Below are 24,056 nucleotides of genomic sequence, written 5' to 3'. Positions count from 1 at the left end.
AGCATCACGATTCAAATTGAATTATAATTGAACTACTCAACGGAAATATACCGACCAAATCATCGGAATAATAACTTTCTGAAGCACGATGCTATGACATTAACCCATTTATGCCTAGTGGACTGTCCCATCCTTGTTAATTGGATCAATTTATTTCTAAAATTAGGTATGTCTAGTATAATTATTTCTATATTTAGAATATTTCTTACAGAAATTCCTTTAAGCAAACAGCGTTGACCAAGTTGAGCGTCTCATCTGGGTCTACGCTGTTTGCCAAGGCCTTTTTTCTAGACGATAGGCATAAATGGGTTAAACATTCAGAGAATTATCGTGTAGCATCGTCGGCACCCATATAATCCGTTGTTACTTCATTGTCGGGGGGGGGGCTAAAGCGAATAATAACCGATAGTATTAAAAATGCACGCGTACTGCCATGGTATATATTCCATCGTCACTTTATTATCGGTATGTGCGTATGTGTGTGTGTCGGAGGGGGTGCACGCTAACATACTTTTCGAATGAAGTTGTGAATATGCGATTTTTTGAGCGAACAGAATTATCACAAATATCAATAGCACTAAACTTATATATCATTTAAGTACCCGTATAGAAACTTTTTAAAGCACTATCTTAAAAGGGGCCTTTTCATGTTTTGGTCAATTTACATAATTGAAAAAATTGTTCAGATCGCAAATTTTGTTGTAGTTATGATGTTTGTGAGGACACAGTATAATACTGAATAGTTACCATGCTCTAAGATATCAATTACATGCATCTTTTGACGATTTAAATACCTGAAAATAATACTGCGTTGCAACGCGAAACAATTGAATAATTAGAGAGATCTGTTGTTGTCGTTATATTTTCTGACACTACTAGGATTGATTATATAAAGTATATTAAAAATAAATCATATAATCAATGAGAACGGATGGCCGAGTGGTCTATGCGGTTAACTTTTACTTCAGGGGTCAGTGGTTCGAGCCCTGTTGATGTTTTTTTTATTTCTTTAATTGTATTCTTGTTTTTACTGGAGCATCTATGATCAAAAGTTTTAAAACAATACAATACATACGGAATATTACGCTAGTCAATTGTTCCAAGAGTTTGTATCACTCGAGTGGCGTGTGTGATGACGTATCACACGAGAGGCGGAGCCTCGAGTGTGATGCGAAATAGCACAAGCCACGAGAGTGATACGAACTCTTGGAACAATTAACTAGCGTAATATTCCATTTATTATATACACCAACTAACGAAAACAGTTAACAATTGTATTTTTTACTTTAAAAAAAAACTGACAAAACAATGACTAAAACAGTACGCCAAAGTTTATTTAAGACGCGTATGAATACAGTTTATGTAAATTAACGTGTAAACATTCGAACCGGGAAAACACAGGTTTCCGACACGCTTACCTTAATGCCTTCGCTAATCCAATGTTTATAACAATTGACATGACGACGCCTGTCAATCAAGTTCTAATCTAAGAACTGATCTACCAATCAGCGATCGATTAATCGGGCGCGTTAGTTAGCAACGAACTGTCCGCCATTTTCTAGACAAGCTATGTATAGGTTCACTTTTACTTTAGCGAGTTTTTTTTGTTTTCCTCTTTTAAAAAGTAGATTAAAAATGGTTAAACGGTTTCGATGGCGACTATGTAACTCGCACAATCGATATCCTGAAAGATTAGTTGGTGACATTTAATTTATATCGTTTCCAAAGCCGAAAAGAGATCTTGAGAAGTGTAAGAGATGTATAAATGCATGCGGTCGTCACGCCGAGCAACTGAACGTCAACACTGTCAAAGACAATAATAATATATTTTTATCTGATATACTAGCAGATTTAAATAGTTAATGTTATCGATCTGATTATCACATAATATTTCAAAAACGGTGTGAATAGGTTTTATGTAACTCTGACATTCGGTATCCATAAGTTAGATTAATTAAATATATACCATTTCAAACGCGGAAATGCGGTCTTGACAAGAGCAAGTGGAAGCTTCAATGTGTAGAATTACCGCGATCACCCTTATGGAGGTTTTTTTTATAATGGAAATGTTATGTTAGAAATAACTACGCATTATTAAGTATGAATTATATCACGTGTGCTTGTAGAATAATAGAGAAGATTGGTACCAATCAATTGCGTAACTTAACGAAATCCCCGTTATAAATCGAGTTTTGTGTGTGTCAGAAACAAGTTAAAACGATTATATGTTTCTATTTTAATAGAATCGAATCGATAAATGCCACATAATAAGATCTATTATTACTGATATAACCAATAAATGCCGAACTAGGGAGAAGTCGGTACCTGCGCCAGCGTCTGATACAGGTAGCTTTACTGAATTCCCCTTCATACAGCGCTACTTTATATATGACAATGACCAAACTTATTGTGCTGTCTTGCACTTTCAATTATAGAGATTGATAAATGTCCCATGAGCAATGTTTAATATTATTAATATTACTTTTATACGTAATAACATGTGGGATTTTGGTACACTCGGTGTCAGAAAGCGTGTAAAACTTCACCGAAATCCCAGTTTAAAGCGCTATTTCTTGTCAAATACACGAGTGGAAATGTTTCATAAATAACATGGGTAAATGCCGTTGAAGAAGTGTTAATTTATTGCTAATACCAACATCACACGTAATAACAGGTTCGATTTCGGTCAGCGCGCAAGCGTTTGAGAGCGTTATTCATGTACCGAAAAACCCTTTATAATTAGCTGATGTTCTCTATAAACGTATATTTTTTGCATTCGCAGAATAACTAAATGACACAAACCCCATATACAAGTTTCATATGGTGTCAAAAAGTCCATAAAAATAATCCGGAATATCGTGTAAATCTACATGCAGTATATAGGCAATGAAGCCATTTTGGTGTTAGCTTGTCTAGGTTTGCTACCCGCTGAGCCACGTGATTAAGTGGGCGGAGCGATCATAGATAAGGCGTCATGTCAATTAAGTTGACTTTAAATTTTAATCCGATGTTTAAAACAAAAACGCTGAAACGATATGCACTTCCACTTCTATTTCTTCCATGTCTTTATCGAAACTTAGTTTTAAACCACACTATTTTATTGTATTCCTATCGAAATATACATTTATGCATGATAAACACACACTCCAAAATACGTTTTGAATTCGTTCTATGTTTTTAACAAATAGTTTACTGTTAAAAAACACCACGTCCGTCATGTCATTAAATTCCAGAGTTTAGATAAAACCATCGTGTTTCGTCACAAAAATGACGTCACACGATATACTACGTAATATATTTCGTAATATAACAAGGAGCCTGTACCACGTGACTTTTTCGGCTATGTGTGGGACAATCGGATGTCAACAAACCATCGCTTCAGGTACGTTTCTGATAATTTCTTCATTAATTCAAAACCATTTTTTTAAAAAAACAAAGACAAGAGCCCGGTCATTGTCAAAATACACAACTGTGTTAAGTTTGCGCAAAATAAATTTAGTATTTTTTCCAATAAGTGCAACCGTTTGAAAACACACAAAGTGAAATGCTATGTGTGGTATATTTTTTATTCAATCAACAAAAACGTTCATTATAATATTGTTGAAGGTTTAAAAAATAGGGCGGACATTGTAATTCTTTATAGAGAAGCTACATATATTTATGTTTTACGCATATACATCTGATTCGGAGTCTGTGTATACAAATGCAATAATGCTATGTGTGGGACACATTTTTGAAATGCTATGTGTGGTATGCAAGAATTTTCCCGTCAGTTCTGCATTTAATATGAACACAGTTTTGTAAGAATCTAAAACATATACTTCAGTCTGTACTGAAAATATATCAAATTAACCAAATGTTACATGATGGAATACTGAAGTCATTGTGTAATGTTTATGTTAATTGAACATAAATTTTAAATAAAATACACTGCGTAATTGTTATCCAACCAATGGTCTTTTTTAACAAACACATTATGTTGAACTATAATATTTTCTTTTTTTGACTTATTGTCTTTAAATAAATATCATGATTGATATTTCTGCCTGATTATTAAATTCGGTCCTTTTTTTATGAATGAATGACAAAGAAAGTAAAAGCACTTGCTTTAAAAGGGTTTTACTTCTGTTGTTTTTCAGACTTGACAAGGATTAATCGAAGGATTTGTAACGCTTTCAGGCGCGAAGCTGTGTTAGAATTAGATTAACACCATCAAACCACACGGAAGGTGTTATGCGGTAAGTTCATTATCAAAACCACAGTGACAGAGACGGACCCAGCTTCATTCTGTGATGTTTACGGAAAGCTATTTCAACTAACTATGCAAACATACCATTTAATATGTATTTTTGGCATAATCAAAACACAGTGTATGTATTGATATTTGTGTATATTTATGTGTTTTGTATCTATGTTATTAATGAAATTTATTAGATAAATATAAAATCTAAGTATATATGTTAATAAAACAATTGTTTCATAACAAATAACAATATAAATCCAATGATGATTGTTTGAGGTCTATTAAGTTCATTTAGTTTCCAATATCATCTCCATATGAATATCTTAAGTATATCAAAATGAACACTTCATTAATAATAACATTGCTTTATAACAAGCATGCACATGTTCAATAGAAATTAAAGCACCAAGTACATAAAGAAGTACATCAGTATTCGCAAAGTAACAAATCTTGCTATACAAACATATAAATGATCTAATTAACACGTAACAAATGATCATCCCAAAAAAGTCTAGGCTTTGGGGTTTATTATACCAACAAACATATTTAATTGTATTAATATTTCATGAACTCAATTTCAAATGAAATCTGAATAACTGAAAATAGTGTAAGATGTTTAATGAAAATACTCATTCGACCCGGTCATGAAACGGGCTGCAAGATCTTGTTACCACCGCACCAAGTAATAAACAATACATGTTGTTCAATTTATTGAATTATCAAATGTGTATTTAATGTTTACTTTGATTGTTTTCTTTCACTGCAATACTTGCACCATCTGGTAAGAAAACAAACAGTCTTTTAAACTTTTGAACATTAACTATATATGACAACTTTTCATTGATCAAGATATCAGTACGTCTCTTGAAGGTGCTTCCAACAATACTTTAATCTTCCTGAAAAGAACAAAATACACATGAAATAAACTGTAAAACTTAAAAAATATGAATATAAATTATCGACAATCATGATAATTTTGAGTTACATGAACGTCGTGATTATCATATTTTAAGCACGCAAAACAGTACAAACATTGTTTTATTGACCAACATTTGTTATTTAAACAGACTTATAATATTATTGATGTTTATGTCAATCTTTCGATTATCTAGTTGAGTTTGTATACCACACATAGCATTTCAAAAACGTGTCTCACACATAGCATTATTGCATTTTTAAACACACACTCCGAATTAGAAGTATTTGTGCAAACATACAATGTATGTAGCTTCTCTATGAAGAATTACAATGTTCGCCCTATTTTTTTAATCCTTCGACAATATTATAATTAACGTTTTTGTTGATTGATAAAAAAAATACCACACATAGCATGGAAACAGCGAGTAGCGTAATACGGGTTTTTTTTATTTCAACGATTGATACAACCTGTATTTTGTAAAAAGCATTAAGCAGGTATATACTAAATGCCCATATCTGCGAAAAGGACTAGGTTCACGAAGCAGCTTTATATGCCCTATGAAATTGTAAAAAAATAAGTTTCAAAAATCATCATAAATTTGGTATATTTGTGGAGCTTAACATCTTATCTGTCTCATTCAAAAGCACTTTTGCCTTACAAATTGCGTTAAACATCTCCACAATTGACCACAAACATGTATAGTTCAGCAGAATAACCTAAATTTTGACAATTTTTGGACATTTAATGACATAATAGAATATGAAGGCAAGTTTCCCACACTTTCATATTTTAAGTTTTGATTCATATTTCGGAGTTAGATGCAATCAAAAAATTACTTTGTGTCGGAAATATGCCTTCATATTTAATTTTGAACTTTTGTGAATTTTAATATTGGTAGATGTAAGTTACAGTGTAACCCAAATTCCTTGTTGTTTTGCACATTAAAACACAAAGTAAATTATATGTGTTTTGTTGTTGATTCATACTGTGGTTATATTTAGAATACGTTTTCCATGCAAAGTGTAATGTGTCTTTTCATTTATGCGAAGATAAAATATTTTTTTGTAAATATACGAATTTTGTTAACTACTGTTAGTAAGGGAAACAACTCTTGCATGATTGTTTACATCGCTCCATGACAACATGTAGTCAACACTCAGATCGATAATTTTAAAGGATCACTAGCATTCACGTAAGTTTTAATCTTTATTTTACTTTCATAAATTTAAAATTACCATTTTAAATGTTTTATTATCGTAAAAATAGTGTTCCTTCTGTTGAAATAGTCAATAAATTGTTGACAGATCCATTCGATTATTCTGGTGTATTGCGACTGCAGACGACTCCAGCAATATTGTTGTGAAAACCGTTGTTTTCTATCGCAATTTATATATAGTTGTATAGAATTGATTGAAAAAATGTTCAAGCTTTTGAAAACATGCAAGTTAAGAGAAATTACGATTTAAACAATTAAAACCATTTAAAATGAAAAACGACACTTGCAGTGAACGTCATATTGCTCAATAAATATACATCATTATCGACGTATTTTTACAATGGTCTGTGTGGTGTAATGGATGTAGTGTCAGACTTCCACGCGGGTGGTTGTAGTTCGATTCTCAATTAGGCCTAAATTAAAATTGAGTTTGTTTGCCCTTTACCGACCGACTCACTTTTTACCCCCCGACCCGAAAAATTTTATTGCGATTTCTGAAAACGTATTTTTTTTATTTTCGTTTTTTTTCGACAATCATAAAAGAGCCAACAGCAATATTTATTCGTGCGCGTATTTATATCCCTGTCTATTATTATAGCCCCTGACCGATCTAGGTCACTCCGATGGTTGGAATTTCATACGCCACAATATAGACAGTAATGCAAGCGTCTATAACCAGCATCGCGATCGGCAGTGTTCCGTGAAAATGGCCGAACGACATCATACTTAAGGTAGTGCACCTCTAATGATTTCCCGCGATTTATTTTACGATCATTGTCGATCTTCAATGATCGGTTATTTCCGAGAGATGCATTTTATTTTTTTCAAAGTTCGAATTTTGTTATATGTTTACGTAATTCCTTTAGAATACATTATTTTCACAATAAATATTGACTTTGATCCAAATATCATCTGAAAAAATACGATTTCGCGATTTCTTCAAAGATTGGCGAGCCTTTTTACCTGTTTACGTATGCATATCTAATTTAAGCTTGCGCAAATGTGAAGTTGTCGTGACCTAGTGGTTAAGGCGATGGACTATAAATCTTTTGGGATCTTCCCGCGCAGGTTCGAATCCTACCGACATCGCATAGTTTTTGCGACACGTTTTATTTCTTTTCTAACGTAATTTGATTAAATGATGCATATATGCTATGTTTTGTTGTTAATATGTTGAAATTTGTATGCACATCCTTCAATTTTTTAAATTAAAACAACGTTATGGCTAAATTGGGTGATTTACTGCTGAAAATACGGATGATGCATGTTGAATTTTTATTTTTATTTCAAAAAGTAAACGGTAAATTTGTCTATTTCTTGGTATTTTTGCTGTATTTAGTGTTTCTATAAAAACTATGTTTAAAATATAACTTAAATGGTACTATTTTGAATTTTATGACACTTTGTTTTTAACCGACCCAATTTTTACTTGGCTGAAATCACTTACATTTCATGGCGCTCTTCCATAGATAAAAATTTGTAAAAAATAAATGTCTGTAAAAGAATACTTATTTAATCTTGTTTAAATTTTAAACACCTTTACTGCATCTATACACACCAACAGCATGCCCATATTTAGAAATTTGAATGAATTATGGAACTTTTATATACCCCAGGGGTGAAAATAAACTGTACAAAAACTGAGCGTGGGGGTGGTTTTGAAAAAAACGGTATATTTTTTTTAAAAGCACGGAAAGCCTACCTACAAATTTGCATGTAGTTCAGTGAAATGATGCTGATTAAGAAAATAATTAATTAGATTATATTTGGATATGTGCCCATTAGAGGTGCACTACCTTAACTATTGGTTCGCGAAAGTAGTCGGACATATACGAGTTTACGTTCGTTGTACACATGCTGTTAACATGATCTAAGACGGCGGACAATGAAAAGAAATTACGATGCTCAGCGAGGACAAATGACTATCGAATTTACGACGGACATCATATAATTAGTAAGGATTAATGAAAAGAGCGTGTCATTCTACGATGGAGCATACGTTTTAGATACAAATAAAACTCTCTTTTTTGGAAATGTATGAACTGAATGTCACAGAACAAGTGTTTGAAAATTGGAATGCAGTCTACTCGCAAGGAAAAATACATTTAACAGTTACAGGATTATTGTTCGAAAATGCAAAATAAAAGACAAACATGATTTGATTTATATGCAAGTGGATCTGTGTTTAATCAGATTCATGTGCATATTCTGCTTTATTATGTTTGCCACACTAAACAGTTTACTGTAATGGCATGTTAGTGAAATGGATATGTAATGGTAAACTTATTTAAAATATTAATGTCTCTTAGCTAAATACATCGACAACACTCAAGTATATATGTTTAAAGCGTTAATATATCCACAAACTGAATCTAACACCCTTAATTTATTTCCCCAAATCAAGTTTTCATGCTTATGTTAGTTGCAATAATACAACTCCCAGCTATTGACCCTCTGAGCTGTACGTATGTACTCATAAAAGCGCAGAGCATTCAAGAAGAAATAATGCTTTATAATAATGTTCAGTTTGCCCTTTTATGAATTTACTTTGCCATGACGAACTATGCACTAACCGGTCAAACACTTAAAATTGAGGCCTGTAAAAATTTCAGCTGGCCTGTGAATTGTTTCTCCTGGTAGGCAAGTCTGGCCTGTAAAATGTGACGGTCTTTCGCCATGTCTGAATTTTTCCATTAAAGGCTTTGGGCTGTCTTTCTACACTCCTTCAACGCTTGTTGCATGCTAATTAAGCGCAATTTAAGGGAAAGGTTAAAGTTAAAAATAAAAGCTGGCTGGCTGTTAAATAATTACAAATGCATTTGAGCAATTAACATCATATAATGAACAAATATTTAATGTAATAACACACAAACATGCATTTGATATTAATATATGCAAGAAACAGCAAACAAGATAATGTTAAGCTACATAGGGCTTCGTACACTGCAACAGTGCTTTAATAACAGTGTTTTAAATATTTATAGACTATTAGTGTATAAAAAATATAATTTCTCAAATAAAATAAAATAATTTTCCTACCTACCTACCCACCTGTAAAATTTAGGGTCGGTAAAGGGCAAACCAACAATATTTTAATTGTGGCCTTACGTCAATTTTTGTTTGTTACAATAACTGCAATAATTAAAACGTAACTTTGTAAAAAATATTGCACCTAATTTTTTTAACGTTATTTTAGTATTATATTTGTGTTAAAGAGAAACACCTAATATGATTTTTCTTTTTCTTGCAGAATGCCTCTCAAAACGTGTATTTTATGCGAAAAACGGCTCAAAATACACCAACGCAGTCCTGTAAATAAACATGTCGCAAAATATTTAAAAAAGAATTTCCTGATAGAAACAACACAAGATCAATTTATTTGTGGCAAGTGTAGTCGGCCAGCGTATTACGCTGCATCACATCAACCTTCTTGTGCACAACAACCTTCTTGTGCCTCTACCAGCTCATTGCCGCCGCAAAATGTTCTCCCAAACAGTCCTCCTTCAATCAAATTGAATATTAAAACAACATCAAAAAGCCATGCTTATTGTTTCATTTGCAAGAAACCTGGACCAAAATTGATTGTCGTTCCTACTTCTACAAGGACAGAAACCTTCATTCAACATAATATTTTAATAACAGCGGAAAGTAGGTGTTGTCCCGGTCATTTCAAGCAAAATGGTACATCCTATGAAGAAAATGTAATTTCAAAATTGTCTACAATAGACAATGTTTTTTTAAACAGATCATCTCTTCTTAATCTTCTTACTGCAGTTCGAGAGTACTGCGTATGTTCAAAAAGTAAGAGGCTGTCGTTTGATGACTTAACAACTTTCAGTGAGGAAGACATGTTAAATCTTACCGGCATTTCGGTGTCAAACTTTTTAGCACTCTTGAAAGCCGTCGAATTATCAATAAGAAACACGCCTGCTAGAACTGTAGCAACTACTATTGGAATTTTCTTGTTTAAGTTAAAGTCAGGTCTATCAAATAAGGTCCTGTCAACTTTGTTTGACGTTTCAAAATCAAGCGTCAGAAGAGCCATACAAACATCCAGAAAAGTACTTATGACCGACTTTGTGCCTTTTAATCTTGCTTTTCACACATTTCACGCGAAGATGTAATAAATAAACATACCCGTAATTTGGCACAACTTCTTTTCACGGAAAATAAGGAACAAGTCATCCTCGTTCTCGACGGAACCTACATCTACATTCAAAAAAGTGGAAACTTTCAATTTCAACGGCAAACGTATAGTATGCACAAGGGAAGACCATTAGTTAAACCCATGGTTATTGTAACAACATCAGGATATTTTATTTCCGTAATCGGTCCATATTTGGCCAACAGCAAAAATAACGACGCATCAATTCTGCATCATATAATTAAAAACAACATCGAAGAAATTAAAAACTGGGTCAAGGAAAACGACATATTTGTTGTCGACAGAGGCTTCCGTGATGCCACCTCTCTGCTTGAAGAGCTCGGGATCCACGCGCAGATGCCGTCATTTTTGCCGCGAGGAAGCAAACAACTACCAACTGATTTGGCAAACTCTTCACGGCTAGTTACAAAGGTATGTTTTGCTTTATTTGCACAATACACCGTCAGATAATACGCTAAAACATGAACAGCACAATGTGGAATAGCTATGTGCCATTTATAGGACCCATGTAAGACGATTTAATAATTACTGAAAGGGTTATACCGTGTAATGCAGATGTAACGGGTGTGTAATACTATTTGTTCGGAGAAGAAACAAAAAAATCGCCTTTGTTTAAGCACCAAATAAACATTGACGATGCAAATTGAAATCTCTACTTTGTATTTTTGTCTTATTATTATAATTAATTGTATTGTTATGTTGAAACGGAAATGAAAATGAATATATAGTATTATTATTTTATCTACAAATGAGCCCATGCATGAAAGTCTTATGTCAGCATACCAATCTTAACTTAATTTCTATGCATCGGATCAATTAACTTATGTTTATAGGGGAAAACATCGAACGCTGTACGGTAGTGAGCTAATTTAAACCAAATATAAGCTGTAAAGTTGAGTTATTGACTTTTAAATATTTTACAATACCTTTTTAGGTAAGATGGGTAGTTGAAGCGGCTAACGCTAGAATCAAGCGGTGGAAGTATTTGGACCACATCTTGCCAACGAATCAAGTGCCATACATAGGCGACTATATTAAAATTATTTGTAGTTTATGTAACAAGTTTCTTCCACCTGTGAGTGCCAACTGTGAATCGTCTGAAGATTTTTTATGTGCGGAAAGGATGATGGCCAAACTAAAAGAAGAAAATAAATTGCAAAAATTTGTAGAAGATAATAATCTCCATCGCCGTAGTATCAGTAAATGGTCGTCTGTTAACGAATCTGTTTCCAACTTTCCTCAACTTGACGAAACAATGCTTAAACTCCTGACGCTAGGCACCTACCAGTTGAAGCTCTGTCCGTCTTACATTCAAGAATATATGGGCTCTGAATGCACAATCGATGTGTTCAGAGAAACTTGTGATCTCATTCGTGTCCGTCTTCAAAGCCGTCATATTTCATCAAAGACTTATCAGGTCTGGATTCAATATGACTCAGACCATGTTAAAGCATGGTATTGTCAATGCCGGGCAGGTGCGCGTACTGTTGGCACGTGTTCGCACGTTGCATCTGTCATTTGGTATTTGTCTGGTTAATCCGGGCCAATAATGATTGTGGCATTCAGGACTGGGGCAAATATATTGATGACGCGTCTCATGTGCCACAAACTGTGGACACTTCCGACTCCGAGTCATATGTCAGTACTGTTGAGGAGTAAATAAGTCTTTGGAATATTTTTGACGGAATATATCGACGACTAAGGTCTTATTTACTCCTCAATATGTCGGTATTTTCTACTGGTAAAACTATCTGAATTAGCTAAAGGCGTATCTGGACTTTTAACCTGTAATTGTTTCAACAGTCGGACATATTGTATTAAGCTTTTATATATTATGTAGCGGAAAGGTACGTAGTAGAAGTTTTATGGTAATAAAAATGTTTAAACCTGGCAAAATATACATTTTCACAAACAGATCAGACTTAAGTACGGAATCCGGATAGTGCAAGCCATAATATCGATCTTTCATCAAGGGCGACACATAACACACGAAGCGATACACGATATTTTGCGCGACAGTCGCGGCGACGCAGGGTAATTTGCGCGACAGTCGCGGCGACGCGGGATAATTTGCGCGACAGTCGCGGCGTCGCACGAGATATTCAACGCGATATATCGCTTTATGGGCTACCTACACAAGGGCGATGTATCGTGTTAAATATATCGTGCGTCACTGCGACTGTCGCGCATAATATGGTGCTTCGCCGCGATTGTCGCGCAAAAATTCGTGCGTCGCTTCGTGTGTCGCCCTTGATGAAAGAAGGGCGAGATTATAGATGGAACTATCCGGATTCCGTAATTAATAGATACATATGTGCGTGTCACTTATAAGATTTATGTGAAACACCCGGTACATTCGCTTTTATAGTCCCTTGCCAGCTGTTGTTAAAAGCTTTCGGCTGATAAAACACGTTCATCTTTTTGGGATGATAGGGATATTTAAATGTAATATTGTATCATTTTGTTACATCCGTTGTCTGTGAAGTGAAAAGTATACACTCATAGATTAGACATTTGTACGTTATTTGACGTAATTAAGGTATATGCAGAACTGCTTGTGTCAGTAACATTTTGATACGCTGATGCGTTTGTAACGCTGAAGACGTCAATTATTGTATAAAATACTGTTGTTTATGATATCTAATACCATGAAGTGTTGTGCATTATAACAAATTGTTATCATATGCAGGACTGCTTATGTCAGTAACATTTTGATACGTTGATGCGTTTGTAACGCTGAAGACGTCAAATCTTGTATAAAATACTGTTGTTTATGATATGTAATACCATGAGGTATTGTGCATTATAACACATTATCATATGCAGGACTGCTTATGTCAGTAACATTTTGATACGTTGATGCGTTTGTAACGCTGAAGACGTCAAATCTTGTATAAAATACTGTTGTTTATGATATGTTATACCATAAAGTATTGTGAATTATAACAAATTGTAATCATAATGTAATACTGGGTAACTGGTTTATTATTTTAAATTGCCAACCGGATGCTTGATGTTAAGCTTGTATTTAGTATGTACATTATTTGTTTGCATTCTAATTAAAAATCCGTTACCATAGTAACATCTTAATCATCAAAGATTCATTTTTTATTGCAGTAATTAAAAAATTGAATAATACAATAATTAAGATATATTTTTAAGTTGTTCGGTTTATGTTGTTTGCCGATCGATATTTACTTTAAAAAGTGACATATATCATATACATTTAAATTGTTTCCATGGAAACGGCAATTGTGGTTTCAAAAAATATTAATTAAAACTTACCTGCATATATTCCGATCAATTGGGTATGCATTAGGCAAAGTATGCTGTGCATGTTAAATTATACTTCATATTCTTTGATTTCTTTGACAAAAAATGTAGAAAAATGTCAATGTCTTACTCGTTACCATGACAACCAACAACTATTTGTTGCTTTTTTACAACATGCTGTGTGTATTCAATACTCATGTACAATTTTATAATTTTCATGATGACGTATAATGTATATATATACGTTTGCAATTGATTTTTATATACCATAACAAATATTCTTACGTATTTATCATGTTGCCATAGCAACCATAATAAAGCGATACTTATTATAAATATGTTGTTTTCCTATATACAATAGTTTGCCCTATAAGATAAAAGTAAATTCATTTAATTCTGAAACAGGGCATATTTCAACCCTTCGTGAACCTAGCCCTTTCCCTTCAAAACGACATTTGACGTTCATCTTAATAAAGAGTATTAAGGTTGAAATTGTCCGTGTCTACATAACTAAATTGAAACAAAGGCAAAATTGGCATTGTTTTACTTGATAGGCACCTTATAGTCGTGTATACACTTTGAGGCTTTTCTAACGCATCATTTAATCATATCAATATAGCTTCCTTATTTTTAAACGGCTTGTGTTGAAATTTGGCCCAAGAATAATTCAACACATATCTGATAATTCCTGAAAATTTAATTAAAATTGAAAAACAACAAAATATCAAACTTTACAAATTAAAAACGTCACTTCAAAAGTCAAATTCGCAAACTCGTACAACGTTAAATAATAACAATGTGAAAAGTAAAACGCATAAACTTACACGTCTAAATAACTGACCGGCTTGCAACATGCCGATTGAGCCGTTTCAACCCTGAATATTCAAACGAGCCATAGTGTTTTTCAATGTTATGTTTTATCTTGTGTAAAAACTTACCTAGGATTATGAAATTGAAATAAAATTTGAATGTACCGGTATATCGGCTTTTACTACTCTTGGCGATTTTTCTAACGCAACACTTTTAAAACTTACATATCTCAGTAATGAGTAAATATTTCTATTTAAAATTGCCCATGTGATCATTTGACTACAATATGTGCAAATTAACGCTAAAATCATTCATCCGTGACGATCGGACGCTTTAGCGAGTGGGAAGGGTAGCCTGTAAAATGCAAAGTGCGCGATTGCGCTCCTGAATATTCATACGATCTATATTGTTTTGTAAATTTATTTTATGTTTTCCTTGTGTAAGAACCCACCTAAAGTTATAAAATTGAAATAAAACTAGAATTAAATCGCGTTTCAACATTTCCACGTGCAAAATTATGGAACCACTTACCCCATATGCTAAAGCGTCAAATCGTCACGGATGAATGATTTTATAGTCAGCTTGCATATAATGTAGTCAAATGATCGAATGTAAAATTTTAAATCACTATCTTTACTCATAACTGCGATATTCAAGTTTGAAAAGTGATGCGTTAGAAAAGTCACCAATTGTACACCGCAAGAAATAATTGATATGTAGTCAATTGTATATATATGTACACAATGTTAATGTTTATTAAGTTCATAAATCTACACGTAGTACAAATCACAGTTCATACGCACCTTTAAACACTTATATGACATGTATGGCTGGTATTTTCAGAATAGAGCACATATTGGAAATATCCATTACATATATGTTCTAGTATTTTCAAACTGAACACTCGTTTACGTAGATATAAACAATAGTATGATAGTAAATTATATAACTGATTAATAATTGTTCTTGAAAAATCTAAGAACTACTTTCCGATATAGTCCGACTTAAGTACATTTTATACAAAACAAGCAAATTTCGGTAGCCGTTTGTGGATTCCAGATAGACTGACCGTGTAATCACATTGATATCATTGAAAAATTCGTTAAGTATTTCGTAAAATAAAGTTAAACAATTAAAAATCAGTGTTCCTTATGGCAATTGCCGAAATTTCAACGCCAGATGCGGTGCGGTAAAATAGATGTTTGTACCATTTGAGTGTTCTGTGTCTTATGACTAGATATATTCGCGGGAAATTAAAATGGAATTGTGTCACAAATAAATAAAAACGAGCATTTTGTATCGTCAAAAATCTATGTAATCACACCACATCTAGCGTTAAAATTGTGGCTATTGCTATAAGGAACACTGATTGTTTTAGGTCACCACATTTTTTCTGCTGTATGATTTTTTTTTAACCCAGACCTTCAATTATTAGAACAATAATAAAAACTTCATTTAAATGATCAAGTGAAAGTAAAACTCCAAAATACATAACTGATTATCATATATTTCATGATTGTTTCAGGTTGGGTCTATTGATACTTTATCAGGTTAAACAAAGTTCACTTTTCTTTTGAAATAAGGCAGTCAAAGAGACAGCTATATTCCACTTTGCCACTCTTCTGGCCTTCAGGTGGTCTGGACTTTTAAGTTAAAGTGATTTTACTAATGACTTCTGCAGATTGTCTCCATGATATAAACTTTTCATTAACATCCTTACATAGTTAAGGGATATAACAAGTGGACACAAACCTTTGACCTTCTGCAAATCTTTTCCGTGATCTTTTCGTCAAATTTCATGAAAATGCTTCAAAGAATAAAAGGGTGTGCATAAAACGATTGAAGGATGTGCCTGAAAAATTAATGTCATGGAGACAATGTGCAGAGGGTCAAAGGTTTGTGTCCACTCTGTATGTCCTAGGATATAACAAGTGGACACAAAACTTTGACCTGCTGCACATTGTCTCAATGATCTTCGGGTGCCGGTCAACTCGTACCTAAGTTAACTCGCACAGTAGTCAACTCGCACAGTAGTCAACTCGCAGTCTTTTTTGGTCAACTTGCACTTTTTTAAGTCATATCGCACCCCTCAAAAACTGTATAGAAATAGACGTAGGATATATATATATATATTATGATCATTAGTTTATAAGTGTAAATCAGTGGGTTTGTTACCATTTTGGTAATGGGCCGGGTCCCTTTGAACTGGGAAAATTCTTGGCGTTTTGACTAAAATTGGAAATAAGTATTGTTGCTTTGTTGCTATAAATGCTTCAAATCAAGAATAGAAATGTTTTCAGTAATATTTTTACTAAAGTTAATAGACATGATGATTTTTAGTATCTGAATATATGGTTGTCAAAATTAAAGGGACCTTCTGACGTTTTGGTAAATTGGCAAAATAAAAAAAATGTTTCAGATTCAGAAATAATTGTTGTAGTTATGATATTTGTGAGGAAACAGTTGAGTACTAGTAATACTAAAAATTTACCATGCTCTAAAACATCCATTACATGCATCTTTTGACAATTTAAAAACCTAAATATTATAAAGTGTTGCAGCTCAAACGATTGAATAATTTAGAGGGTTATGTTGTTGTCAATAAAAAGCATGTGTATGACAAATTCAACACATGCCAAAATCTGTGAAATGTCCCTTTAACGTTTCTTTAACACTTAATTGTGGTCGGTGTTTTTTTAAGGGTAATATGTGTAAGAGGTGTGTTATATACAACGACCATTAATTAAAATTGCCAAACATTATATATATAATCAATAACAGATATTTGGTATGTTATTGAAATCAGTTTTGCTGTAATGTTTGTCACAACACGGATAATGGTGTAAAAGGTGTTGTATACCGCACAAGATTCAATTAGAGTTAATGTATCTTGAAATTAATAATTTTGGTGTAAATCTTTATAAAAAAATATGAAGAATACAATTAAGTATGTGTTTTTTTTTAATATAGATTTTTTTTATTGAACTAAACTCTGACAGTGTTTTTCATTTGAGTGTTTGCATAAATTACTCATCAAGAACTCATTAACCCGTCAATATTTGGACTAAGGTATGAGTTGACTACCGTGCGAGTTGACCAAAAAATGTGCGAGTTGACTACCGTGCGAGTTGACTTAGGAACGAGTTGACTGTAAACCTGACCTTCACCTTTTAGCAAAGTTTCATGCAAATGCTTCAAACAGTATCAGGGCATTTTTTTCTGTTTTTGTGAAGCTGCCTTGGCCCCCCATCCCACCATTGTGAAAAAAATGAGTACCACACTTTTTATAATTGTGAAAAAATGAGTCGCAAACATTTTTAAAGTGTGAAAATTAGAGTCACAAACTTCTAAAAATTGTGAACGTTTGAGTTGTGAACTTCTTGAAATTGTGAAAATTTGAGTCATGAATTTCCCAAAATTGTGGAAAAGGGCTATTTTCACAAAAGGAAAAAAGCCCTGCAGTATAGGAGAACTCGATCAGGCACAAAAATAGACAGGCTTTTTACCTTGAAGTGAAACTTTGAACTTTACCTTGCTTGACTGACTTATCCCTTTTGTTTGCTTCATGACCTTAACAATTGATGCAAGTTTCATGAACATCCATGAAAAGGTATAAGAACAACATCACGGACACAAAAGTGTTGCAGAGTCAAAAGTGTTACGAAGAGATTGAGGAAATTACTATAATACCATGTCTCGCTTTGCTGCCCCGGATTAGAAATAGTTTCAAAATAACTAGTTCAAGTCTGGAGTGACTGCTCGCAGATTTATATTTGGCATGATGATTTCACATTGAATTGAATACATCATCCCCCTTTTGGCCATTATTGATTCTTTTTTACTCTTTAGTGTACACTACATTGATATCTGCCTGATAAAACGCTACCGGATATATTGTTTTATATAACTTCAACAGGAAATTGTTATATCAGCCAATGTTTGGTTACATTACTTGGAATCAACACTTAGATTATCAATTTTTGGTACAATATAATCAGATTCAACGAAACCAATAATTTGATATCGCCTGATATCATACAAAACAAACAGAGAGTAACTTGTTTTTCACTACCAACTCGTGGTTTGGTACACAATTATGATTAGCAAAGCAAAGCGCAAAATGATGGAAAACAATCATACAAGCTGTAAAACAATAACAACACATTTCAAAGTTGTTTTAATGTGAAAACTATCTATTAATGACAAAATATCCGCTAGTATTATTGATCCATAAGTATTCCCTTGACTTAAATATATCAGAGCCACTTAAAGAGCAAAAAATGAACCAATCAACACATTGTTACAAATCTAATATATCACATTCTAAACATAGCATGCGTAATAACATTATTTAAAGAAACAAATAAGTATGAACACTTCAAATTCATTCTTAAATTGTAACATAACACTATTACACAAACAGCTATTGTCATTTATTTCGACTTATTACTACACATCAAATATATATATATGTGTAACATAGCACTTAATGACTAACAGCTATAATAATTTATATCACTGTATAGTAACTTATATCACTTATCATTACACATCAGAAACAAGAATGATAAGCTATTTTACTTTGTACACCAGTATCTTGTTTATAATCGTTCCCACAATAATGGAGTCAGTGTTGCTGTTGTAGCAGACCGACCATAGCCCATCCCTCTTTGTAGCCAGAGTGGCCAGACTCCTACTGCCCTTACTGTCAATCTGTAGGATAGTATTGGACTTCCATCCACATACCAGCACCTGGCCTGCAGGTGTCACATGTACACAAGCTGGACATCCCAATTCAGGGTCTGTGAAGATGGAAAGGACTGATCCATCCCTGGCCAGAGTGAGGAGTTTGTCCTGATTGTAGTTCGTGATATACAACTTGTCACCTGTCGGGCTTACTGCACAACTCCGTTCTGCAAAACAGAATACATGATTATAATATTTTGTCATAATTATGAGTGAAATCAGACAAGCATAGTGCATACATGTATGTGTAAAAAATCATGAATTAAGTTGCGTTTGTTATTTTCACTTAAGTACAATAATGTAGAAAAAGAAACAATAATGAAACTTTCCTGTCTAGTACTTTTTCACATATTACAAAAGCAGCCTCTTAAAATTATCATCACATAAATTAAGTATTGTTTTTTAATTCTTGTTTTTTGTATGCATCAATAAAAGACAAATTTAAGAATATAATCATAAGTATATAATATAAAGAAACCAGCTTAATTACATGCCATATTACACTATGTTTATTTGATAACAACAAAATATAAAGAACAGGTAAAAAACTATTCTTTTCACAGCCATGCACTTTATTTTCAAAGACCTGTCATGGAGTGACAGCCAATATATATTTATAACTATTTGTATGAGTAATACTCCAGAATTTGAAGGGTTTTGCTTCTATAATGATATGTTTTTGATCATAGAGATAAATCCAATATGATTCTTACCTCTACCGGTAACTGACTTATTCTCGTGAAGTTTGCTGACTAGTTTACCATCCAGCGAGTAGTTGTATAGTTCAGTACCAGAGGTTACAAACAGGTCTCCCTGGTGGGAGGCAATACCGTAACAGCCATGTTGAAACTTGAGCTTTCTGTCTTTTACCAGCTGGTTGTTGTTGACTTTGATAAACTGGACCTCTGAACCAACAGTAACACCAACCTCACTTGGTGTGATCTGACACATGTACTGTGGCTTACCAGATACACTACAGTGACTCAAAAGCAGGTACTGCTGGTTTAACAGCTTGACTTTCTTATTATTTTGGTCTACAACAAGAACTTGTCCACTAGGGAGAACACATATGTCTAGGATAGTGCAAATTGAATCACCCTGAAAGCTTACATTATTCTCAGACTTTCCATCAATCCTTATGATTCGGTCTGCATTTCCCACTGCAATCAATGACTGGGCATAGTGTTCAATCTTCCCAAGACCGGACAACTGGGAAAGGTACTGCATTATTTCACTATTAAAATGGAAAGTTATAGAAGATTTTAGTTGAGCAATGTTCTTCTTTTGATAGTTTTCAAACTGCTCTATTTGTCCTTGCATTTAATGCTGGCTATTAAATATAGTTCTTGTTTGCTTTTATCACTTATGTCTTGAATAGCGTCTCTTAGTTGTTTTAATTCATTTCCAACAGTGGAACATTTATAAACATCACTTTTTAGAGAGGCTTGCAGTTTGGTAAGAGTACCTTTCATTTCCTGCAGTGTCTTCTTTACAAGCATGTCTAAGACTGCAAGTATTTTTGCCGAATTTCCTGTATCTTGTGTAACTGCTCATCATATGAACATTGCACAGACTGAATGCTAGCCTCCTGATTGTCTTGAAGCTTCTTCAGTTCTGCCAGAGTAGTTTGGATAGTAACTGATATTTGTTTAAGGTATGTGGAGGTATTTTTAACCAAGTCAGATAAAAGCATCACCGTTTTGCATTGCCTGTAAGAAAAAATTGTACCTTTATTAAAACCAATAATTCATAAATGATGCATAAATAAATGGCATACTAATTTTGTACAGATTGATCAATCTAAATCTGATAACACAAGGGGTACACAATGCCTCCTATTGCGCTGCTTTGAAATAAAATTTCAATACATCATTTGGCAAAATAAGAAATTATCTCCCTTTTAAAGCTAATTACTTCCCTTGGATTGTATTTTTTTACTTTTGACCTTGCAAGATGACCTTGACCTTTCACCACTCAAAATGTGTAGCTTCATGAGATACACATGCATGCCAAATATCAAGTTGCTAACTTCAATATTGCAAAAGTTATGGACATTGTTTAAGTTTTCAGACAGACTGACAGACGGACAGACAGACGGACGGACTGTTCAACTGCTTTATGCCACCCTACCGGGTGCATAAAAAGGTTGATAAAAACGACAAAAATACATTCATTATCTACATATATTTGGTTAATGATGTGTGAATCTTTGTTATTTTGTACCATACATTAACTTTAAAGGCTCATAGTAAACAAAATAGTGTGACAAGTATTGAAACGTCATGGCTTCTATGATCTCTTTCTTTTTTTTTTAAATATTTCACCAGTATATAAGTGACATTAATGTTGTAAGTGTACAGTTTCACATATTATAATTAAAGCAGGACCATCTAACTGGTTTAGTTTACCTCCAACTTAACTGCAACTTAAGTATACAGTAATAATCTTAAAATAACATCAGTATTATTAATATTATTTACTTGATTTTTGAATAAGTATTCAAGTTCATTTCAAAGTAGTTTAAAACAATACACTTTTTGTCTTAACAGTTTTTACATCAAATATCATATAAATACCTGTGATAATGGAAAGCACAAGTATTGCAGCACAGCTTGCTATGGTCTTTGCAAATTTTAAAAGGTTTTCTTCTTTGTGAACATCACATTTAAGAAGAAAATCTTCCACCTCCTTGACCACAGGCCATTTCTTCATATCATTCCTTCCATGAGTGGAATGTTTCTTAAACAACTGGCTGTGCAAGTGAATTCATTTTTGGCAGTAAAACTTCACGCAAGATTCGCAATAGAAATCAGCAGATTCAACCAGTTTCTCGTCTTCGCACGCCGAACACAAAAAGTATTGGACCCAGTCATTTCCTTTTTCAATGGTGGATTGCGAAAACGTTGCCATTTTGCTGACCACTTTTGTTCAGTACATCTTTGATTTAACTCAAATAATAAGGCATCTAGGCTCATTGACTATTAAACAAAAAACGCTCCATCTAGCTATAGCCCAATGTCTATCAACACTTAATGTTCAGCTAAAGAGATTCAAATAAATATCAACTTCGGTTTGTTGACAAGTTTATATCTCCAGCAAACAAAGTATTAATGTCACCAGTCATGTGACATGGGTAAGATAAAACCATATTGGCCCACAGTTCTTTAACAACTAGTTTATGTGTGCATACAAAGCAGAAGTATCACAACTCAATCAATAAAGCAATGAGGCCAACTTGATAACATGAGAATCAACAAGAATGTTTATCTATGAACTACATGTACTTCAATTTGATAACAGGCCAATATTGGACTTAAAAATTGTGATGAATGTTCTCTGTTAAAATCAAAAAGAAATACGTGTAATTGGTTTGCAATAAAGATAATTAGTTTTATGAACAATATCAAAAGATGACCATGGCCCCTAAGGTGCTCACCTAATAGGCAAAACGAACTAAACTATTCTGAAAAGATGGACTTCAGCAGGATAAGCATTGAGAGAGTTAAAATGATAAAAGTCCATTTTAAAACTGAATATAATATTTTTCATGATAGTTTCAAATTGGATTTATTTTCATGTTATCAGGTTAAACAAAGTTCACTTTTCTATACATTATCAGGTTAAACAAAGTTTACTTTTCTACTGAAATAAGGCATACAGCTATATTCCATTCTGTCATTCTTCTGATCTTCAGGTGGTCTTCTGGACCTTTTATTTAAGTGGTTTAACTAATACTTCCTGCACATTGTTCATACTTCAATGGTTATAGGAGATAGGTAGTGGACACAAACCTTTGACCCTCTGCACATTGTCTGCATGACATAAACTTTTCATGCACATCCTTCAATCATTATAGGATATAACGAGCGGAAACAAACCTGTGACCTTCTGAAAATCTTTTCTATGATCTTTTAGCCAAATTTCATGAAAATGCTTCAAAGAATAAAGGAACCTGAATAAACCATTAAATGATGTTCATAACATACCTACCTACCGGGGGCATAAAAATCTAACCAGTTTTTTATTCCTCAATTTAGAATAATGGGACCCAGAGCATTTGGATTGGGAACCATCATATTGCTAAGACTGATAACTTGGGAAAGCAAGATATTTGATAGGGTTTTGAATAACACATTATAACATTATATCATGAAATACTATGGTTTAATCTGCAACAGCCCGTCAAACACTAAACTTCATTTATTGCAACATTCCCATTAAGCACCCACGCGTTAGAGAATTCGCCTTCAAAACCCTTGTCCGCCCACAACTTGAGTATAGTAGCTCAGTGTGGAACCCACATACACAATACAACATCAACAAGATCGAGATGGTCCAACGCAGGGCCGCTCGATGGGTCACCAATAACTACTCATACCACAATATCGTCACACATATGATTGAAAAATTAGGGTGGTGTTCCCTTGTGAACAGAAGGTATGACTTCCGGCTACTGATGTTTTACAAAATTGTCCACGGACTGGTTGCTGTACCAATGCCTCCTTACGTCACTCCTCCAACCCGGCTCACTAGACACCAGCACCCTCTCTCATTCAGACAAATGCCCACTCTCAGCAACTATTATAAATTGTCCTTCTATCCAGCTACTATCATCCTATGGAACTCCCTGCCAGCCAATATTGTACAGGCACCTACCCTGGACCAGTTTAGGCAGGGGGTGACT

General features: G+C 33.6%; 3 protein-coding genes across 9 annotated transcripts in view; 2 read left to right on the top strand and 1 right to left on the bottom strand.

Moving 5' to 3' along the window:
* The window catches only part of LOC127845704 (1-phosphatidylinositol 4,5-bisphosphate phosphodiesterase eta-2-like), a 146,212-nt gene that overhangs the window by 26,279 nt on the left and 95,877 nt on the right, over nucleotides 1–24,056 (top strand). The window lies entirely within an intron of this gene.
* Nucleotides 6,279–14,244, top strand: LOC127845774 (uncharacterized). The gene is made up of 3 exons (XM_052376911.1): nucleotides 6,279–6,354; nucleotides 9,629–10,954; nucleotides 11,478–14,244. The coding sequence occupies exons 2-3, from the start codon at nucleotides 10,637–10,639 to the stop codon at nucleotides 12,078–12,080; spliced, it is 921 nt and encodes a 306-aa protein (XP_052232871.1). The 5' UTR covers nucleotides 6,279–6,354; nucleotides 9,629–10,636; the 3' UTR covers nucleotides 12,081–14,244.
* On the bottom strand, nucleotides 18,310–22,569 carry LOC127845767 (uncharacterized). Its single transcript, XM_052376898.1, has 3 exons — nucleotides 21,949–22,569; nucleotides 20,086–21,081; nucleotides 18,310–19,539 (listed from the first exon to the last, which is right to left on the bottom strand). Exons 2-3 carry the CDS (start codon nucleotides 20,690–20,692, stop codon nucleotides 19,199–19,201), a joined length of 948 nt encoding a protein of 315 aa, XP_052232858.1. The 5' UTR covers nucleotides 20,693–21,081; nucleotides 21,949–22,569; the 3' UTR covers nucleotides 18,310–19,198.

The sequence above is a fragment of the Dreissena polymorpha genome, chromosome 1 (assembly GCF_020536995.1).
Source record: "Dreissena polymorpha isolate Duluth1 chromosome 1, UMN_Dpol_1.0, whole genome shotgun sequence".
NCBI lineage: Eukaryota > Metazoa > Mollusca > Bivalvia > Myida > Dreissenidae > Dreissena > Dreissena polymorpha.
Note: the sequence above shows the minus strand (reverse complement) of the source record. Positions and strands in the feature narration are given on the sequence as shown.